Source organism: Charadrius vociferus, unplaced genomic scaffold (assembly GCF_000708025.1).
Source record: "Charadrius vociferus isolate BGI_N301 unplaced genomic scaffold, ASM70802v2 scaffold379, whole genome shotgun sequence".
Taxonomy (NCBI): Eukaryota; Metazoa; Chordata; class Aves; order Charadriiformes; family Charadriidae; genus Charadrius; species Charadrius vociferus.
Genome location: NW_009649938.1, coordinates 269,058 through 290,791, shown reverse-complemented (window position 1 = coordinate 290,791; position 21,734 = coordinate 269,058). Strand labels below are relative to the sequence as shown.

Sequence of the window (21,734 nt, the reverse complement as noted above, 5' to 3'; positions counted from 1 at the left end):
CGTTTGGCGCCCGTTCCGTGTAGGCGGAGAGGTTGCGGGGGGAAGGCGAGCTGCCTCCCGGCCTGCGGCGCTGGGGTCGGACAGGGGCGGCTGTTGGGTGCGAGGGGTGCGCAGCGGTGGGGGCTTGTAGTGTGCCCGTCCTCACAGTGCTCTGGTTGCTCGCCTCAGCTTGGTATGTCTTGTTCTCGTGTACTAGCCTATCCACAACGCCTTCCTTAGTTGTGGAATTATTTCTAGGTTTTTTTAAGTAAATAGCTTAAAGCAGTAATTTCTTTAAGGTTAGAAGAGATGCCAAATGCATTCAACAGAGGATTAAACAGAAATTTGTGTCCCTGTTTTCATTTATTGTGTCTTTTGTAGTTAAACAGGGGGGAGAAATATTAGTCACTGATGAAAGAGGAGGGAAAAAACAACTTTTTTTTTTTTGGTACCTGTAACAGTTGATGAATCTGAACTGCTCACTGTGCCAGATGGATGGAAAGAGCCAGCCTTTACAAGAGAAGATAATCCCAAAGGGCTGCTGGAAGAAAGCAGTTTTGCAACGTTATTCCCAAAGTACAGAGAAGTGTACTTGAAAGAGTGCTGGCCACTCGTCCAGAAAGCCTTGGGTGAACATGTACGCATACTTACGAATTGTGATACTGTGTTTTATCTTTTGGGAGATACAAGTGTTACTTAAGCTTATAAAAATAGTGCAGGTTGCTTTTCTGGTACTGTACTTGTGTATATTTCTACTGTGCTTGTGTTTAGAATTGGTAGTGTCATTTTTTAGTGTCATCAAAATCAGTGAAGGTCTGCGTAGTCAGACTTGCGGTTCTTTACAGATGCTGTCAGGAAAGTTCTCTGCAGCAGCAAGTCTCCTCATCCAGATGCTGACAAATTTGTTGCGCCTGAATTCAAGGAGACAAGGGAGGTGGTGTTTCAGGCCTTGTGACACATGTATTCAGTCTTTTTTGTGTGTGTCTGTGTGTCAGTTTTCTCAAGCTGAAAGTCACTTAAATCTGGAAAATAAAACTGCATTCAGTATGTAGTGTTCTGTTTGCAAACTTACAGGCTCTTATTTAGACATTGATTCGCTGTTTCTTTTTAAATATTGCAGTTTGTGAATGCAACACTGGATCTAATTGAAGGAAGCATGACTGTCACGACCACTAAGAAGACTTTCGATCCATATGCAATCATCAGGGCTAGAGATTTAATAAAACTTCTTGCAAGAAGTGTTCCATTTGAACAGGTCTGTTTTAAATCGTGTAAGTTTGTATCAAATTCTATCATAATACTTATGGTACATTTTCAAGTGAGTCAAGTAAAATAAGAAATTTATTTAAAGTAAATATATCTGAAAGCAAAGTGAGAAGAATAAACTGCAGTATCTTCCTGACTCTTCTGAATGATACATTTGCGTTTAGATGATATTGCCCGCTTCTTTTCTCTTCAGGCTGTTCGTATCCTTCAGGATGATGTTGCATGCGATATCATTAAAATAGGCACTCTGGTGAGGAAGAGGGACACTTTTATAAAAAGAAGAGGACGACTTCTTGGGCCAAAAGGATCTACTCTGAAGGTATTTCCAATAGGTGTAGTAACCAGAAAATTCTTAGACCCAAATTTGTGTCAGGTCTTCAGTTTACACTTCATTTCTTTTTTTGGTATAGGCCCTGGAACTGTTAACTAACTGTTATATTATGGTGCAAGGCAACACCGTTTCAGCTCTTGGACCCTTTAGTGGCCTAAAAGAGGTAAGGAGAGGCAGACGAGCAGTTTGTGTAGTGTACTTCTCTGCCTGGCTCGAGGGCAGACAAGAGGCTAAATCTGGCAACCTCAAGAGTATCTCACTGACTTTTCAGCTGTGTGTTTATAAGTTACATTTACATTAATATCCATAGTCTTAGCATCTTAGCTGCTGAATTTTGTTTAGAGTATGAGATCTTTCTGTCTTGGAAGTAAAGAAGTATTTGCTAAATACTCTTATTTATTTATTTTAGAAAGATTTTTTGTAGTTTTGGATAAGAGGCGTAAGAATGAAAATGCTGCAGAGTTAATCACATATAACCTTAAGGAACATCTAATGTTTTTAGTAACTGTGTAGGAGAAGACAGCTTGTCAAAACCAAGAGTTTCTCATGATGTCATAAAATCCGTGGCAACAGGAAAGTAATGTTTGTGGAGTGTGCTGGAGTGTGTTATAAATGTGACAATGTTACTGATATTTCTGAAGTGCTGTGCCTTCTAGTTAGCCATGTGCACTAGCTTTTCATATCTACCTACTTTTAGGGGTGGAGGGAAAAGGAAGCGCGATAGTATACCTAGTATTTTAATTGATTAGAATATGATATACTTGCTGAGTTTTTTGTTTGTGTTTTTTTTTAATTATTATTTATTTAATTAAATACAGGTTAGAAAAGTTGTTCTGGACACAATGAAGAATATACATCCCATATATAACATTAAGGTTAGTGTGGTCCACTGTGCATCTCTGTTTACAAGAGAGCACTATTTCTTCTCAGAGAGTTGTATGTTAATAATGTATATGTTTCTGTGTGGTAATCTGGTTTTGAGAATTTCTGTAGAGTGCTTCTTTAAAAAAAATCCTGACTTTGTTCTCCTCCATTTTACCAGGATATACTGCCATAATATCATTAACAGTATCTGAGAAAACATCAAAGGAAAAGTGTGTATAAACTTTCCTATCTTCAATTGTTTGCTTGATACTTGCTCATTTAAACTGAGGCACCTTCTCCATTCTACTCTGTCCCCATTTTGAGACACACATATCTTTTTGGTTCTACTGTTCACAACTAAACCCCTCTACTCTTACTGAAGTGAGAGATGGAACATTCAGATGTAGCATATTCAATGTAAGAAAGTTTAGTAAAACTTGTAGTTTGGAGCTCTTGGCTATTACTGTAATACTATTTTTTAATAACTTCTTTTTGACATTCTAAAACTACTGAAGACTCTGATGATCAAAAGGGAATTGTCGAAAGATCCTGAACTGAGGTCTCAAAGTTGGGAAAGATTTTTGCCTAAGTTCAAGCGGAAGAACTTGAACAAACGCAAGGAGCCAAAGAAGAAAAATACTAAGAAGGAGTACACACCATTCCCACCTCCACAGCCAGAAAGCCAGGTCAGCTGAAACATTATTTGGTTATGCAAGAATATAGCATGACTTGAAATCTTGTTCTTGCTAACAAGAGGTTGGGAGGCCTTTTCTGTCAAGTTCTGATTTCTTGGTACTATACATCTGGCTTTTAATGCGTAATTATCTGAAGCTTCTCGGTACTTGTCTTACACAGATTGATAAAGAATTGGCAAGTGGTGAATACTTCTTGAAAGAAAGACAGAAGAAACGAAAGCAAGTGGAAGAGATAAAGGTAAAGTTGTAACCCACCGTTCAGTTAAAAAGCATTTGACTGCTGACTTGGACTGTTTGTTGTGGGGTTTTTGCCCCTTTTGCCCTGCTGTACTGATACTTGACCTTTTTATTGGTAACTTTAGGCAAAGCAAGCAGATGCAATCAAGAAAAGGCAAGAAGAAAGAAATAAAGCTTTTATCCCACCAAAGGAAAAGCCACTTGTGAAAACAAAGAAAGGTAACAGTTTATTTTTTCCTTTTCTAAAAGCTTTTGCTGTTGATTCCTAGGCTGAGTGATTTTGAAGAGGTACAGCTGTAGGAAATACTTAAGGTCATGCAAAAAAATCTTAGTGGTTAAATCCATGCCTGAAGTTGCCAGGGACAGTAGAAGGATCGTGCGGCCCATAACTCTGTACCTATAAAATGACGATTCTCTGTAGAATATTTTCCTGATGGAAATACTGGGACAGCTATCTCAACTGGTTGTTCTGTCTACATCAATTTTTGGCTTTCAGTCTTGTAGTGAAGCTGCCGTAATTTTTGCACTCAAATGGCTTTTCTGTTAAGAAAAAGAAGCCTAAAAGCGATACTTACTGGGAAACTTGTGACACAGTATTGTTATAAGATAGGATAAATAGGTTTTTTTTTTAAAGTTAAAGTGAAGCCATGCTATATGCAGAGTAAGAACTTGTGTTCTCAGATGATTTGGTTTTTATGCACTAGAGAAACAAGTTTTCTGTTTTCGTGGATTCGTTGACTATACTACATATTCATTCATTGCATTACATATACTCTGTATGATTTGTATTAGATGTACTACCTACATATTATTACACTATATATTACACAGTTTCGTATGAACCAAAAAGTTCATGTTTCTCGAAAAGCATATGTGTTTTGCATCGTTGGTACAGTACTTTTTTGTGATGGTAGTAATTTTTCAGTAATCCTGCTATTAACTGTACTGTATCTCAAATACTGTGCTTTTCTAGCTGCTGTGTGTTTTGACCTGAAATCCTTCAGTCTTCAAAAATAAATGATAGCAATAGTTTGTATGTAGAGAAGAACTGAGATCCACAGACAGCTGGTACCCACTGTGAGATGTGTGAATTAACTGTGTGAGACAGAAGAGTTGGATCCAAACTCATGACACACCCAAAAGAGAAAATACTGTTACCTAGATAAATACGAGTACATTATTCATGTTGCTCAGCATTAAGTGTTACTTCAGTACTGTGGCACTCTCTGTAAAGGTCTCTTATAAAGATCTTCATGCAGATCAAAGATGTGTGTCATATTCCCCCAGTCCACCCCATTCTGTTTCTGACAGTGGCTATTAACGGACTGCCAAGAAAAGAGTATAAGGATGGGACAGGCATGTTTGGGATCTTACCACCTTAGTTATACGCAAAGACAAAATACCATGAAAGCTTCTCTGGGTATAAGTACTCAATAATTAATTTCTTGTCTTCTTATGTGAGACTAACCAAGCCAATAGGCCTATGTCCAAGAGAGTGTGTATGTATTAATTTTGAAGGGGTACACCAGTGTTCTGAGACACAGGTGATAATAGTTTGTAAGCGTGCAGAGTGTGTCATCTGTGTTCAAATGCAGTTGTATAGGATTTCTTATACGAATGTTCTCCTTTGAATTCTTCTGAAAGAGTTTTGTGGATAATACTTGTGTTTTTTACTATGTAGTCTCCACGGAGAAAAAAATTGATATTGAAGCCATCAAGGAAAAGGTAAAGAATGCAAAGAAGAAGAAATTAGGAGCACTTCCTGTGGAAGAAGTCAAGTTAAAAATGGCAGCAGATGAAAAGAAAAAAAAGAAAAAGAAGTAATTCACCACCTGAGATGTTCACTTTTCTCCCATGTTAATGAACATTTTCACACTTGGAAGATTTGAGACTTCTTGCTGTCAGTATAATCCAGACAAGAAAAAAAAAAGGTAGAAAGATCATTCGCTTTCAAGTACACTTTAATTGGTGGACCTGAAGTGGCTGTGCAAAATTGCCAAGATTGGTGAAGAAAATCTGCGCTGCTGTGTTGCTTGACAAAGTAAGGGAGTGTACTTGGATAATATGCATCTGCCTAAAGGGAAGGTTTCGTAATAGAAACATTTAGGAGTTTGATGCAGGATGTTAGACATTAGAGTCGGAGAACTTGGTGAGAGTTGAAGGTAGTTCTTGCGTGAAAGACTACCAGACTGTATACAGCCTCAGTTATGGTGATAACTGTTGCAAAACAGGCAAGGTTTATCGCTGTATTATGCTTTTGTTTCTGTAAAAGCTGATTATTTTTGCGTGTCTTGTCTGAGTGTTAATAAACTATTTTAATACATTGTTCTTAAATCATTGAATTGGTCAGTTACTGTACAACCTGCATCTTATTTTCCAGAAAGCAAGCTCACAACTTCATGTGAGAATTAGACAAACCTTAATCTTAACTGAATGCCATTAATGAAATGTCATTTATTAGCATTATCCTGGAGGCTGTTAGACAGAATGTGGTACAAAGCAAGTGTCTTTCTACATGGAATATGCTGCAGGGAAAGCAGAAGGTCTTGTTATCTTTCTTGAAATACATTCTTAGTTTATTTCTTGGTTGCAAGAAAGTGTAAGCAATTGTGTTCCTCTTCTTTTTTTTTCTTTTTTTTTTTGAGGCCCTTCCCCTTTTGTAAAGGAAGCTTAGGCGTTTTTAGTTTCCTGAAAATGCAAAATGTGATGAAGTAAAGTTCATCAGAAGAGCAGATGTTGCTTATTTCGTACATCTGAGATTAAAGAAGCAAATGTAATAACTAGGAGGTGGTAGAGCCACAACAATTTCATGATTATGTTGGAGTCCTTTTGCATATGCAGTGGAAATGATTATGCTAAAACTTTGCAACTGACTGCTTTTAGGTTAGTGACTTTTTGTTTGAAACACAACCAAGCAAAACCACAACCATTTCCTTTTTTGCATATCTAAAGTAGCAGTTAGAATATATGTGCTTAAATACATATGTACATGTACATTGAGAAGTAGCTAAGATGCTTGCCCTTTAGGCTAGCGGACAACATTAGCCTTCGTGTGCCATTCAGTTATGTGATCACTTCTTGACACTTAAGGAAAAAATGCTCTCAATCCTTTTATGGACCGCATTTTTTTGTAAACAGCACTTTAGTTACCTGCAAAATCAATCAGGCAAATACTACTTCAGCAGATACTTCACTGAGGGTATGATCCATAAGTCACAAGTGTCCATCTCAGAAACTGCAGTGAGCTTATGGGTTTGTTTAGTGATTAAAAGCTTTCTTGAAACACCAACTGGTGTTTAGCAGTTGACAGTGTAAGGGGTGACCTAAGTTTACAGTACCAGTCAGGTAGTTCATGCCTCTCATATAGTGAAAGGACTAATTTCAACAGGAGGCACTGTAATACTTGAGGTTAAATGCCTGTTCTCACAGCGTGATCCCATGAATGAGTGCTTCAACGGAAGAGTCTGCAGAGCTAGAAGCCAGTAAGGAGGGAGTCTGACTTTTTTTTTGGAAAGAGCATGAGTGTATTAGAGGAGGGAGAGTCCTTGGTTCTAATCTGGATAGTATAAGGCACCTTTCACTGCAGATGACTGGCATAGATGTTCCCTTGTTTGTTTTTTAAAAAGTTAAAATTAAAAACCAGTGTGGGGCTTGTTTCCCTATCCTACACTGGTCTTGCAGGCTGGCATTTCATTTCAGGAACCTGATCCAGCTGAAAGCACCCTACAAAAACGCGATGGTTTTCCAGCAGCATCAGCTAACTGCGTGGTTGCTCGAGTTGCAGTGCAGGAAAACAGCTCGCTTTGGTGGCAGCCTGGCCTTAAATTACGTATATTTCCATGGAAGTGTGATTTTTTTAATTTAGTACCCACAGCTGAGGCATCTATGTAGCTTTATACCTATCCATAGTAAAACTCCAATAGACTTCAGGGAGTCTTGTCCTTCTGTCGTTAGGGGTGAAAAGGCTTTGCGTTGTGTTTAATCTTTTTCAGTTGTTATGGTTGACAGATCTCAAGGATTGTTGGTTGGACATTTATTTACTTGAACTGGAAAATCAAGAAAGCCTACTCATATTCCTGTAGGCAAGTTAAACCAAAGGATTTGTCTGCATAGAGTGCGTATCTGAATGGTAACTGGCTGCATGGGGTCCTGTTGGTGCTTTTTGCACCTGTTTTCTCAGAGAATATGGCTATACAATTCCAACACTTGTAGAAAAGGTAAAGAATAGAAAACAAAGTGGATTTGGAAGGGTGAAAAATTATGGTATTTTCGGAACAGCTTGAACTATTGCAAATATGCAAATTCCTTAAACTGATTTTAGAGTTTACAGACTTGCAAAAAAGTACCTGAAGGCTGTATTATGTATCAGTGGTTTGCATTTATCATACGGAATTCATGGGCATATGCCATAAGATAAATGTGGACAATTCAAAGTGGTTTATCATCTGGAGTTAAATGTCTAGATTTTTGGATGTCCTTGAAATGAGATACAGTACTTGTTTAGCTTTGACTTCTTGACTTTCAGGCTTTTTTGTTTGAAAGATACCATGTTGTAAAGTTTAGGGTTTTTTTCCCCTAAGCCCCAGTGATTTACAGGTTTTTTTAATGAAGCTTTTTCCATGGTGTTTCCTTAGAGCTGCTGAAGTATATAGTTAAATGACAGTACTGTGAATGTTTTGAACTTTAAGGGCTCTGTGTTCGTTCTGTTTACTCTCCTGGAGACCAAGCGTAGATTAAACTAAGCAGGGTAGAATTTTTGCTGAGCTCATTTTTGCTCCCTGGATGCAGCGGTGTATGCTCTTCCCTCTCCTGCGTTTCTCTTTGCAGCACTAGGATCTAACTGCACCTGGCTTCAGTGGGGCAGACACCGTGCCAGGCTCTGTGCTGCAGTGGGCGCCCTGTGCAAGAGAGTCTACAGAGAGTAAGTCCTGCTGCCCACGTGCCGCTTGCGGTCCCATTTTCAGATGGGACTTTGCAGTACATGGAGCTTGAGGCTTGGGTCTCACACAAAAGAATGGCAAACAGACAAGTGGGGAGGAAAGTAGCTGCTCTTTTTAACAGATAGACCCATGGCCTTGCTTTTGCAATGGGGATTTTTTTTTTTTTTAAAACACCCTAGTCAGCCCAGTTTGGAAGACAGAACCAAGCTTGGCTCTCTGACAAGTAGGCCAGCATGGGTACTGGGACCCTGGTCACTGGAGTGTGGAGAAGAAACTGTTCATTTGTCTGTGTGCGTGATGTCTTGGCTACAGGGGCTCTGGCAGCCAACAAACTTAAGTGTAAAGATACATCAAGGGCAAAGCTTGGAATTTTGTCCCCAGCCACATTTGCATTTTGAAAAATGATTTATTAAGGCTGTGATGCTGAGATGATTTGAGTGCAAGCAGTACCTGCAATAATAGCATGAGAAACTTTGGGTCCCAGTTCCAGTGTTTTCGGTTAAGATCCACCCCAGCAGTGGGGTCAGGAGTGGGTATGCAGAAACACCGACAGGTACTGTGGGGGCAGAAACCACACAGCTGGGGAACTTCCCAGCCTCCTTTATAGCAATGTGTGTCTGTTCCCTGCAGAGGGCCATGATGCAGACGCATCTAAACCCGCCTCTGAATAGATACTGCTCACGGTCCAGCTGTGAGCTTGTGCAGCTCTGCTCCTTCCAGCCTTCGCTCCAGCTGAGGAATGGCGGTTGGTAGAGGACATGCCCAGCTGAACACAGCAGCTGTCCCCACTGCTTTCTGCCTGCTCCAGATGTGTGGGTTGCAGGAGACTCATCCCTTGGCAGCCGTTGAACCAAAGGCATAACTACACGCGCAGCATGATTTTATTTGGAGGTTTATGTCATCTTTCCCAGCGTTGTGTTTCTCCGCATTGTGCAGGTTGGAACTGAATGTGCAGGTTTTTTGTGCACCAGCAGTTAAGCTTTAGATCATGTTGCAAATACACGATTGCCATACATGGGAAGCAGGAAATAATGCTTTATTGTTTGAAACAGCAGTCGTACACTCTATGCTCAGAAAAAAAAAAAAGAGGAAAAAAAAATAAAAACAAACAGGAAACATTGCAGTGGTACATAATCATGTGTAAAAACAGGTGAAACTATGTTTTGGCATAGATGATGCATGTTTAAAACCAAATTCTAAGCAAAGAGAAGTACCAGAGGCCCCAGTGTACTGTGAGACTGGGAAGCACACTGCCTGCCACAGGGTGCATATCCCAGAGCTCACAGGGGTCCAAAAATTATTAGAAAAAATGTTTCAATGATAAACGTCTCCAGGCTACTCTGCATCTTGCTGGAGGAGTGTCCAAGGAAAGAGCGCGATGGGAACCAGAGAAGCCTCTGCCTGGGACGATGCTGCTGGGCTGGGCACCCTCCAGCCCTTTGGAAGCAAGTATGGCAGGCAGCTGCCTGCACCTCAGTGCGTTGCGTGGGCAGTGTGCTCCCTCACCCACCAGATCCCACTCACTGCAATTTTTAAAAATACATGGGTAATTTAAAACCATTTACTGGTTCTGTTCATCGAGAAGGCTGCTTATCAGCTCTCCTAGCTGCTGCCTGCAATGAAGATGGTATTTCTGTACTTCTAAATCACCTGTGAATGCAAAAAATGTCTCTAACGATCTTTGTTCTGCCAGTTAACTTCTGTGCAGGGAAGGGATGAGTTGACCTAAGTGCTCTCATGGTCTTCTGCATGCGTGTCACTCACTGGTGGGTGTTATGGACCAGTATTTTGGTAGGAGCCAGGTGGCCAGAATTGTCAGTATAAGGAGTAATGGCCTTAAAACAATAACGGTGATGCAGTACTCATCACATGCAGGTCTGTCCCAGTCTGGGCGCCACTTGGAATCACCTACGAACAAAATAAGTTACTTGTGTTCAAGTATAACTGCACCAAGGGCAACAAATGGAAGCAGTAATTCTGGTGGTACTTACTGATGACTTTGTCACGCTCTGCGTTTTCTGGAGAGACAAAAGAAGTGAACATAAGCAGACTTGCACATTATAAACAATTTGAGTCTAAGCAAAAGGGAATGAAGTGTGAGCCTCACGATGGGCTCACAAATGCAGCTATGGCAGCTGCGTTTCTTTCCAGGAAGAAGCAAAGACCCGGTGACTTTGGGAGAGCTCTGCAGCGACCCTCAGGCTTTGCTGAGCAGCACTTGATCACACTGTGTTGACTTCTCCTCCCACCAGTGGCTGGCATAGAGAGGACTCACTCCTCCAGGCGTGCTTCCCAAGATCAGTTTAGCATTTGCCCAGTGCCTTGCGTTTAAGACCCTCAACTTGTAGCTAACATTAAACAGTCTGGTGCATCGGGGTCTCCCTCTTGTTCCTGTAGCGCTGGTGTTTTAACATCAGCTTCCCACTCCGTTAGTTTGCCCAGGGTCAAATGCTAGGGAAAAATGGGACTGTACCTCAGGTCCCCCTGGGCAGATGTCCACAGCACAGTGCCTTGTCCTTCTTACTGCAGGTGGTCTTCTCCCCTGCTGACCCCATCCAGCCAAGTGCCGGAGAATCAGGTGGGTTGTCAGGGGTGCAGGCTGAGCACCGTGTCCCCGTGAAGGGCATGTCAGCTTGGCTCTCTCCCCGTGCATAGGGGAAAGCAGATGGCCTGGCTGATGTTCACTGGAGTGGGCAGCTTTGGCAGTGTCGTGGCAGCTCTCCCCTCCCGCAGCGGCACGGCGGGGGCAAGGCTGGCTTGGATCTGGGCTGGCTTGGACCTGCACCGGCTCAAGCCGCAGCTCGTGCACCAGCTAATAACCTGGAGCCCCCAAGAGTGGATGTGTGTCCACTTCTGTGCTTCCCAGTTCTCTGAGCAGTAACTCCAGGCAGGGATAATACCACCTTGAACTACAGCCACTATATCTCCTATATCATACCCTCTAGCACCTGAGGAGCAAACCTCACCCCATCACTCCCCTGGGGTAGAAAACAGGCTCTTTCCACCCTCCTCCCCTCTCTTTGTGCCTCATTGCTCACTTGGCTTCTGACTGCAGTTTTTCAGTCTATATTTAGGAACAGGAGAGCGCTGTGCCTGCCTCCTGCCAGGATCTTTTGTGTGATCTTTCCCTTTCTACGTGTGCTTGGGGAGGAGGGCTGGTTGTCTTCTACTTACGACACAGCTGGGCGGCACACTGCTCGCCGTTGCAGTCGCTGCACGCTGCTCCCGTCTTGTATGGGCGCCTTGGGTAATTCCCTCTGGAAGGAAAATAACACTGCTTTCAAACCACCCTTGGGAGGGGGATGTTAATACCTACCACTAATCAGTTTTTAACCTGGGGTTTGCCTCCCTTGTGTTGACAGGGAGATGGTTTTTGGGCAGTCCCTGTCTGAGTGCCCTGTGCCCGAGACATGCGGTGAAGCAAAAGAGGTTAAGTGTAATGGGGCACCTGGTTGAGGAACCTGGAGACAGCAGTACTGCAAACCTGGGAATTAAAATAGTCTCAACAATGGATAATTTGCGTGTGTGGAGACTGTGGGCTCTCAAAGCTGGCTCTAGCTATGGGAGCAAAAGCAGATTCAGTTACTCTGTCTGTACGTGCATATTCAGCCTTGAAGAGGAATCTCTGGTGCTGGAGAATCTCCCATAGCTAGTGATTCCATCCATCTGTTGGTAAATATTTTAGGAGCAATGTGCGTCTCCCCCTGCTCCCTCCCTCTGCCAGCAGTGGGAGTGGCACTAGCTACCTCTGCCCAGGCTCTCGGCTCGATATCTCGATATCGAACCTGCCCATCTCTGATACTGCACCACGCACAGCTCAGTGCTTCGCTTTGCTTGGAGCGTGGCCAATGTGAGATTTACAGCGTGCCTCAAACTGCCCATAAACACACTGAGATGGATTTTATATGCATGCAGTCTCAGCAGTGCTAAACTTGGTGGTAAAGCCTCATTACTTTAAACAAGGTGAGGCTTTCATTGCTTGGTTTAAGCTGAAGAAAATCCTTTGGAGTCTATTCACTTCAGGAATTGTAATTGTGCGTGCATCTTGCTTTGACCCTTGGCAGAGGGCTGCTCTGCTGGGTGCTGTGGAGGGTGAGGGCAACCTTCTGATGCTCTGCTGGGTGCTGTGGAGGGTGAGGGCACCCTTCTGCTTGCCCGTGGGATCCCTGCTGATGCAGGGCAAGCAATCCAGCGTGATTTCAGTCCTCTGCATGACACAGATATTGGCTAAGGGGCAGGATGAGGAAGGCTTGGCTCATGGCTTTGGGAGATCCAGGCGTGAGGCTTGAGGGGCAGAGAGCACCTCCTGGCAGGACTGGGGACCTGCTTGCCTGTGCACAGGGTTTCTGCACCATCTAGCATGGTGGGGTGCATAGCAAGTGCTGAGAAGGGAAAGGACAGGCTACTCAGTGGCTTTTGGCTCAAGAACCGGCAGAGGCAATGATTGCTCAGCCCCGTTGGGTGTGGGGCTTCTGGGGAGAGCAGTTGTGTTGCTTTGGCACAGCAGCAGCTGTGTCATTTCAAGGTATCTGGTCAGGGGTACGTGTTCTTCCAAGGATGAAGCACAGGCAACAGGAATGCAAAACTTGCTCGACTTCATGGGCTGGCCTGCCCTTGGCCCAACATGGTATGCATTATAAAGCTTTTAAAGCTGTATTTAGGCTGTGGTGGCATTAATTAGCTGGAGAAGGGTAAAACCATCAATCCTAGCTGGGTATCCTACTGACTATGCATATGAAGGATATCTGGATAAAATTTTGCCTTGAGCAACCCCAGCCTCACAAGAAGCCCTCAGCTGCTAAGACTGCAGCTGCAAGCATTGCACACTTCAATATTTATCCAAACCGTTGGCCTAGAGGCTTAATTCTGCAGGCGTGTGTGGAAATAATTTCAGACTTGGGGCTTGCACCTTGGCAACTGTCTGGCGCCATCTTGGCATTCAGGAGGAAGGGATTAATTTTCAAATGATTGCTTCATTGTTTTCATGTCAGCATCTTATATTTTACCCTTTCTGCTTGTGCCATTGCTTTTTGGCTACAATACATACCCATAATATAGCAAAAAAAAAATAATCAGGTGGGACAGAGGTGTATTTCTTTCTCTATTTTGGGGGCCATTTCCTCCCACAAGACACGTGAATAGATGGACTGACCTAATAAAGTTGTACGTTGTAGGAGGAAAGGGTTAGGACCCAAACCCTGTGAAATATTTCATAGAATGGTTTTGGTTGGAAGGGACCTTGAAGATCATCTAGTTCCAACCCCCCTGCCATGGGCAGGGACACCTCCCACTAGACCAGGTTGCTCAAAGCCCCATCCAGCCTGGCCTTGGACACCTCCAGGGATGAGGCATCCACAACTTCTCCAGGCAACCTGTTCCAGTGCTTCACCACCCTCAGAGTGAAAAATTTCTTCCTAATATCTAATCTAAATCAACCCTCTTGCAGTTTGAAGCCATTCCCCTTCATCCTATCACTACATGCCCCTGTGAAAAGTCCCTCCCCAGCTCTCCTGTAGGCCCCCTTTAGGTACTGGAAGGCTGCTATAAGGTCTCCCCAGAGTCTTCTCCAGACTGAACAACCCCAACTCTCTCAGCCTGTCCTCATAGGAGAGGTGCTCCAGCCCTCTGATCATCTTTGTGGCCCTCCTCTGGACCCACTCCAGCAGGTCTATGTCTTTCCTATGTTGTGGGCTCCAACATGGCATTGTCACATTTGTAGCGAAAAACCTTACGCGGGCCCGTAGTTGCAGACGAAGTGTGCTGCGTTGGTTACATGGGAGTACGCCACCTTGGGACAGAAGTGGACAGCACAGCCAACCTTGTAGCTTGTAGCCCAAACGATCTGCAAAGAGAGACAGGTACACCGGTGACAAAAGCTTTGCTTCAGCGTGTGAAGTGTTACGGAGAAGACCTGCCCTCCTCTGTTTCATGACAAATTGGCTGAGGAGCACTCCTTGGGCAGGCTTCCTGGGGGAAAGCAGTAGTGATGGATCTTGAAATCGTATCTTATTCTGAAAAGCACCTGATTGTTTTGCCCAATTTACCAGATATTTGTTAAAACAACCCTCAAAGAAAGAATAACTGGCTGTAACAGGTAGTTTTCCTTTCTTGCAAAGGAGAAGATGAAGTTCATCTCCTTTGCTTTAAGGTAATTCATTAGCTTTATGTCTTTCCTGATGGGGGAGAGCTGATCCAATCTGTGCAGAAAAGGCTACAGCTGCTACGAGGGCTGATTGACCTTGTACTAAATCCAGTGGGGACGTATAGGCAAATTGCTGGAAGGCACTGGTGTTATGGGAGGAGGAGAGAGAAGGAGTGTGTCCAAGCTGCAGTCCTGCCTTTTAGCATCGTGGCCATGACTAAGATAATCTAGAGGTGAGTGCGTTACATCATCTAGTGATCCTCTGTCTACCAGAAGCCATTCAGGTCGATCCAGCATCTTATATCTACCTCAAAGATTACAGTGCAGCCAGATGCTGCAGTCCTGGAAAAATAAACCCTGTGACAGAAGCGGAGGGGAGACGAGGGCACAGCAGCACCTGAGGGCGATACAACAGCAGCAATGACTGACTACGTGAGAGATGTGGACAGATCCTGGAAGCACAGGAGATGAAGAAACACACTCGCCTCTCCACTGACTCGAAGGTGAGACCTGGCCCTTTCTGTTTGTGCCTGCTTACTGCCAGCTCTGGGAAGAGGGGACAACCCTCAGGCTCCTGAGGGTGTTCTCCGTGCAGTGGCAGAGCAGAGGCACCTCCCAACGCCAGCCAGAGACAGCTGCATCCCTGAGGATGATGAAGGACCGAATCCCAGGACCCTCCCAATCCCAGGCAGCCACCAGCTGAGGCATATGCTGGGGATGTGGTTGTGGTAACTGCAGTAATTGTACTCAAGGGAGACCTCTTCTCCACAGCTGGGAAGGAGGGAGAGGAACAAGGGGTTGCCCAAAGGTGCAGACCCGAGGACGCCTTCCAAAGCTAGCAGGCACGCAGCTTCTACCTACAGTCACTATCACTGCTGACTCCAGGTGAGAATAATCTTATTTTCTCGTTCTCCCCCATGCAATGGCCTGGGCTGCTCCTCTGCAAACAACATGGTAGACAGCACTGCACCTTAGTGGCAGGTAAGGTGCGTTTCACTGCAGTTCCCAGATGCCAAATCTTGCCGTGTCCTTGTGAGCAAGGTCAAAATGCAACACGCTGTCACCTCCCACAGATCCTGCATCCGAATATCTTCTCTGCACACAAGTACCTGCACATGTCGTTCAGACACCCCACCAGCTTCAGCTCGTCTTTACAAGTCATAAATGCCTAGGTGTATCTCTGCAGAAAATATGAAATAGCTTCAGGTCAAAATCTAATCCCTACAGAGCTGGAAGGTGGAAGCCATCCTGCTCTCCCACAGCTGTGGTTAGCAATTGTGGGGTTGCAAGTGGCGGTGGCACTCCTCTCCCTCGCTTTGCCCTCTTTCTTTTGGAATTGTGGTTGGGAAATAATGTGCATGTGATGCTTGCAGAGCTGTGGGCATCTCTTCATGTGCCGGTATTTCCCCAGCCCTTGGCATGCAGAGGCTGTCCGCCAGAGCTGGGACCTCATCCCACCACACACTGCAGCCCACAGCCATTGCCGTGGCCTGGTTTTGGGCCACTGCTTGGCTAAATTTGACTGCTTGATGGCTGTCCTGTTTTCTTCCTGGAAACAAAATACAGCTGGCATATTTAAAATAATAATGCAGTGGCTCTTTTCCTCTCTAAAATGGGGACATGAGAACATCTTGTGCACACAGACATAAAATAAGACCACAGCACTTGGAAAATGGTTCATTGAATCTTCAACAGAAATCTAGAGTTTCTGTGTCAAAACTGCAACATTAGTTCATGTTTTAGATGGAGAAATGCAATGCCTACCTGTGTATAGTGGCCGCATACTCGTGTGCACTTATTAGCGGCATAATTGTAGTTGCTGACCTCGTCGTACCATGTGGTGATGGCTGTCTGCACAGTAAAAATAGAAATGGAGCCAGTCCACAGGTTTTCTCCAACGGGGGTAAATTTGGGGTGAGCCTGCCCTGGATCTTTGAGGTATGTATTATGTTTGAACAGGCATTTCTTTGCCCAAGCTTTCGCGGTTGTTGCCAAATCTGGATCCCAACTCTGCAAAATAAAGACAACTAAAAATCACTTTGAAATCTCAGCAATGCAATAATTCAGAGCAACTTTGAGGAGAAGATAGGTCTCAGTAGCGTATGCGCTTCAGGTTTATTTGTTTTTTACTTCTGCTGAGACTTACAGAGCTACATGGTAAATTGTAGGTTCAGTTCTGATTTGAACCGAGGCAGTCATTACACTTGAGGAAGTTCATGGGGTGGTGGGTGATCTTGGCTGACTGGTTTGTTGGACACCAAGAGCTGTACGTCAGTCAAATGCAGTGTTCGGGGAGCAGTGTGCATTTCCAGGCTGTGCTGGCCATGAGAGAACACCATTTTAATTTACACAGTGAATTTGCAGGAAATCTGGAGATTGGGGGGGTTATGCTTAGCATATCAATCAGACTGGAGTCTTGTGCAGCCTCATGCGTTAAGGCCACGTTGCAGGTCAGCTCACAAGCACACTGAGATTTTGGGGACAGTTTAAACTCAACCCCTTGGTTTGCACCTCTGTGTTTGGTCGCTTCAAGTGTTAGTGCTGAATTCATATTTGTGGAATCACTCATTCACTTGCTATGCAATCCTACAGAAAGTGGTTATTTAAGCACTTGAGTTATATAAATGTCTTTTGTTTGCACTGGAGGTGGTGTCTGGTTTTGTTGGGTTTTCTTGTGCACACAACTTGATTGAGCAAATACAGTATTGTACCTCCTGGAAAAAGCAGTGCCATAAGTGTACGCCTGAACTTCAAGTTACACTTTGTGTCATGTAAATGAAGTTGTTCAGCACTGCTGAACTATTTGGATTGGACCTTTTTTATAAAAAACAAACAGTTTTTTTTACTTGTATTTTCTATATGGATTAAAATATCTCAGTTGCTTCTGCAGACAGTGGAATCACTAGAGAAATTGTTTTGAAGGGATCAGTAACAGTGACTAAGGAAAAGGTGGTTGTTTGTTAGATTTTATGGCTATGTTTTACATAATATAACTTTTTTATACCATAGATAAGTCTGAAATAATTTGTGTATTGTTTATGCTACCAATAAGTACTTAAAAATTGCGATATCGTAGCGAAATACATCTACAGAGATTTGAAAATATTTCGTAACCTTCCATTTCTTCCCATGACTAACATTTGTGTGGGCTTGTGTTCTCCCATAGAACTACCACATAAATAATTTGCCTCAGTGTATTACTCAGTATATCAAATATTAAAGGTAAACTTGGGGCAGGGGGTCCTCTTTCAAGTGAGCAGTTGATAATTCCTCAGATGATAACGTTTAAGGGCAATGAACAAAATGTGGCATTGTACAGAAGTTGTCCTCCAGTCCCAGCATTACTGCAAGTTAAGACAGAGGCTGCGGTTTACATCTTGGCAATGCTCTGAGATCGCAAGGAGAAGACCATGCTGAAAGATGGATGACAGCTGGTCAATGCACCTGAGTGCTTCACAATCTTGTTTGTCCCATTCTGCTTTTTAAGAGTTCGTCCATCTCTTTTCTTCTTCATCCTATAATAGTATTAAGTCTAAGGTTCCATAAAGGTATACATAAAATTGGTTTAAAGATAAATTAATAAGTTTAATGTACTTCCCTTTTTTGTGTGAATGCTTAAACTGGCTGATGGTTGAAAAAGCAATGGGGAGAAATTCATAGTTCAGAATGATCTTTAGTTTAACTATAGTTATACTTCTTATATGCTTATGAAACTGCATTTGTGCAAAGAGGTTGGACTAAACTGCATGGGGGAAAATGCACAGGACAGGGAGGTTTGCATACGGATATCATTGCTGTTTGAGAAAATGGTAATTACAATTTTTTTTCCCGCATGAACTATTTCTCAGTTTTGGTTTTATAACTCAGATAAGTTGCTCAGTGATTTAGAGAGGGAAAATTGATCATATGATTGGTGAAAAGTGATGTGAGGCATCAGTAAGTCAAAGGAGACCGTTGTGAGTCCCTGATGAAGCTGGTGAGAGTCTTTCTGCTGGTTTTGAAGAGTCTTGGAACAGATCTAAGCAATGCTTTGGGTGACTGGGAAAAGGGTTGCATTTGTCAGGTAAAAAAATGTTAGATCAGCAATCTCATTTTATAATACATGTATTACAAATATAGATGGTTGGGCTTTGTTACTTGCAGTTAAAGGAGTTTCTGTCTTGTATTTTCTTTTAAAAACTATTTTTCAAAAATGTGGAAATGCGCTGAGTTCATAGTCTTCTTTTTTATATATCTTGGTGGACAGTTATCTACAACAAACAGAAGTTCCCTATGAAATATAGAAGTAATCTTCTTTTCTTCATTTTTGAAGTGCTAAACGCCATTAAAAAATGAAGAAATAAGCTGTTTTCAATTCCAAGACTTTTACTTTCTATGATTCTATGATTCTACTTTCACAATAGATTTTATCATGTATGGTACTGCTTTCTCCACATTAAATTCTTGCTGGGAGAGGTCATACTTAAGACTAGGTTTTTGCAGTGCTTTAAAAGAAACTTATCATGTAACTTACTTGCTTTATTTGTAATAATCTATGTTTGTTTCTTAAGCTGGGTTGTTTTTTTCAGATTTCAGTTCTTTAATTTTTCAAAAGGAAAATTTAGGCACAATTTGAAAAGATGAATACTGCTCTTTTAACACATCACAGCAAGATTTTGTTGGTGTAGGGCTAGTAAAGCAATGTAGAAAACAAGAGTTTGGACCAATACGTACTGGAAGCTCAGGTTGCCCCACTAAGAAAGCTGCAGTAAAAGACACATCCAGAAGAGAAACTAAATCGTTTCCTGTCAGGCTTGCAACTCGAGCTTGCATTTTTTAGTGTGTGACAACCAGAAATGGAAAATGAGCTTTTTTTTTATTATTTTTTAACTTCAAATGGGGTGTTATGTCCTCTTCTGGTGGTGACTGTGTGAGATAGTAAGAAAGAGGAGCAGAGGTCAGATTTAGGACAATCACTATGGTCCACCTGAGAGATCTGTGGAGATTATCCCAAGAAGAAACACGATATCTCAAGTACTACCCAGTCAAAGCATAAAAGGCGATGGATGTTGCAAGAGACAGCTCTCAAGCTACTGGAATTGAGCATCTCACAAATCAGAGAAGGGTTTCTCAGCCGTAAGCCCATTTTTGTACACGCATTTACAGCTTCCTCCTTGCTGGGTTTTCCGTGTGCCACCCAGCAGAGAGACGAGTGTCACGAGCCACCTGAAATGAGACATGGCCACTTTGGGGTATATTTTGAATCATGACAGGCCACATTTTGCACAGTGGCTGCACATATTGCCCCCTGATGTGGCCAAGGAGAAGGCAGGGAGGGCACAGTGGCGTGGGACCTGATCCCTCCAGTGCTGCCTTCTGCTGCACTTGTTGCTTTTTGGCTTCCCCTGCAGCCCCAGCACCTAGGAACAGCTGCTCTCTTGGCTCAGCCCGTGAGAGCCTTGCAAAGAAAGCTTAGACAAAGCTCTCCGACGTCGTTTGGCAACGGTCTCTGCCCTTGCTGACTCCAAGTATGAAAGGTTGTGCTTAGGTCTGCATGTAAATTACACCCCGAGCTGTTGAGCTGCAGTGCCTTGGAGCGAGGAGGCTTTTCACAGCACAAAACGACTGTGTTAGGTTGAGGGTTGAAATCTTGGGTTTCAAATCAGGAAATTCAGCCAGGCAAAACTATACACGTACCCGATCACATAAAGCCAACTGATAATCACAGCCTTTTTCTCTGCTTTATAAAGAAGTAGCTTCTACGCTACCCCCCCCAGGAGGTTGGGGGGGGGTCCTTTTTTCTTTCTTTTTTTTTTTTTTTTTTGCATTTGATCGCAAAAACAATCTTTGAGAATCATAAACACCATCACAACACTACACACTTGCACGTAAGTCATGAAGATCCCCTTACCATGTAGAGCATGTTGCTGGCTGGTGGATTCACTCCAGACCGGAATCTGTTATGGGTTTGCACACATTCCTCAATAAACTTTGGATCTCCAACATCAGGCAATGTCAGGGGTTCATAGGAGTCAGAGGAAGGACAGAAGTGCAGAAAAGCCATCACACAAGCAGAAAATCTGCTTGTCATGATTCTCAGCCTCTGGTCTTCCAGCTTTAAGAGCAGAGTGTTTCAGCTGTACGAGGTGGTTTTAGCTCCACCAGCAGCGTTTTGCTTGGAAGGCTTGTGGGCAGGACTTATCTTAGCCATGGTAATTGAGTATGGCGTTGGTCACAGGAAATGAGTCATATTTCAGGAGCGTTGCTACGAGAATAAGGAAATTAAGCTACAAGTTCACATCAGAGCTGTGGCAGCTTTGTCTCTCCTTTTTCTTTCTTTCTTTCTTTAACAGTAGTGGGCAAGCTTTTTCCTTCCTGTCCTTTGGGCTTCTTTTTTTTTTGTTTCTTTGGCCCCCACCATCCCATCCATAGCAATCACTATGGCTTGCAGTAAAGTTTTGGTTAAATTTTCTGCTTTTCATGAAAATAGCATTGCCGTTAAGGCTGTTACTCTGAGCCAGAATGCTGTAAGAAATAATCAATTTGAACCATGACTTTTACTACAGTATGAACAGTCTCTTTGGTTGTACATCAAGTTATGGAAGGGGTTAGTTTGGCTGAGAACTGCAATTTAAATATGCTGCAGTTATTGATGGGTTTCTCCTGTGATCACACCCTTGTGCTATGTGTTGCTATCAATTTCTTCTCCCAAGCTTTAGCAATCCATAATTCATTCCCCGTAATGCAAGCCCCCAGCAGAGTTGGGCACCATGAAGGTTGGTGCTGTCTCGTGCCAGGTGCCCAGCACCCACACTGGGTTTCACTGCCAGGAGTTGGGAGCTGATGTCCCATGCACATTGCCTCAGGTGCCCAATGCTCCCTGCTCAGACCCACCACCATCACCACCCTCTTCCTCGCACTGCCCTTAACTATCACTTGTCCATCAAGCTCAGGCACTTTCCCACAGTCCCAACCTGGACATCTCTGTGGTAATGAGGTTGGGTTTCTTCCCACTCCAGGATTCATTTTAGGATTCTGCATCCTTTGAAGACCTGGGCATAGGTCCCAGTTATCACTTCTGTGCATGCAGTTCTGTAGGTTTTGGAACTGGTGGCAAGGCCACATTCAGGTTGGTGGTCCAGAATCACACTGTGAGCTTGTAACAGTAGCCCCACCAGCACACATTAGGTCCTATGGATCGCACACCTCCTGCTGTTCGTGGGAAGAATCCTTACAGGTGAAAAGGCCCTCTGAGGGAATCATGGATGATAAACACTGTGCTTACAACCCCTCTGTGAACC

At 43.4% G+C, this 21,734-nt stretch overlaps 2 protein-coding genes across 2 annotated transcripts in view; one reads left to right on the top strand and one right to left on the bottom strand.

Moving 5' to 3' along the window:
• Nucleotides 1–5,381, top strand: part of KRR1 (KRR1, small subunit (SSU) processome component, homolog (yeast)) — a 15,819-nt gene extending 10,438 nt beyond the window's left edge. Inside the window, exons 2-10 of the mRNA XM_009891420.1 lie at nucleotides 441–616; nucleotides 1,100–1,234; nucleotides 1,439–1,564; nucleotides 1,656–1,739; nucleotides 2,395–2,451; nucleotides 2,956–3,126; nucleotides 3,296–3,373; nucleotides 3,498–3,591; nucleotides 5,054–5,381. Of these exons, the coding sequence (XP_009889722.1) occupies nucleotides 441–616; nucleotides 1,100–1,234; nucleotides 1,439–1,564; nucleotides 1,656–1,739; nucleotides 2,395–2,451; nucleotides 2,956–3,126; nucleotides 3,296–3,373; nucleotides 3,498–3,591; nucleotides 5,054–5,196 (1,064 nt within the window). The 3' untranslated portion in view covers nucleotides 5,197–5,381. The remainder of the gene's footprint in view (nucleotides 1–440; nucleotides 617–1,099; nucleotides 1,235–1,438; nucleotides 1,565–1,655; nucleotides 1,740–2,394; nucleotides 2,452–2,955; nucleotides 3,127–3,295; nucleotides 3,374–3,497; nucleotides 3,592–5,053) is intronic.
• Nucleotides 5,382–10,068: 4,687 nt separating this feature from the next.
• LOC104292089 (glioma pathogenesis-related protein 1-like) lies at nucleotides 10,069–20,524 on the bottom strand. The gene is made up of 6 exons (XM_009891410.1): nucleotides 20,345–20,524; nucleotides 16,219–16,464; nucleotides 14,045–14,154; nucleotides 11,487–11,569; nucleotides 10,304–10,330; nucleotides 10,069–10,220 (listed from the first exon to the last, which is right to left on the bottom strand). Exons 1-6 carry the CDS (start codon nucleotides 20,522–20,524, stop codon nucleotides 10,069–10,071), a joined length of 798 nt encoding a protein of 265 aa, XP_009889712.1.
• Between the last annotated feature and the right edge of the window lie 1,210 nt (nucleotides 20,525–21,734).

Coding starts and splice junctions, on each gene's coding strand:
- LOC104292089 (XM_009891410.1), bottom strand. CDS start 20,524: ATGACAAGCAGATTTTCTGCTTGTGTGATGGCTTTTCTGCACTTCTGT. Junction 16,465..20,344: donor CCAGCAACATGCTCTACATG/GTAAGGGGATCT, acceptor TTTATTTTGCAG/AGTTGGGATCCAGATTTGGC. Junction 14,155..16,218: donor TATGCGGCCACTATACACAG/GTAGGCATTGCA, acceptor CTCTCTTTGCAG/ATCGTTTGGGCTACAAGCTA.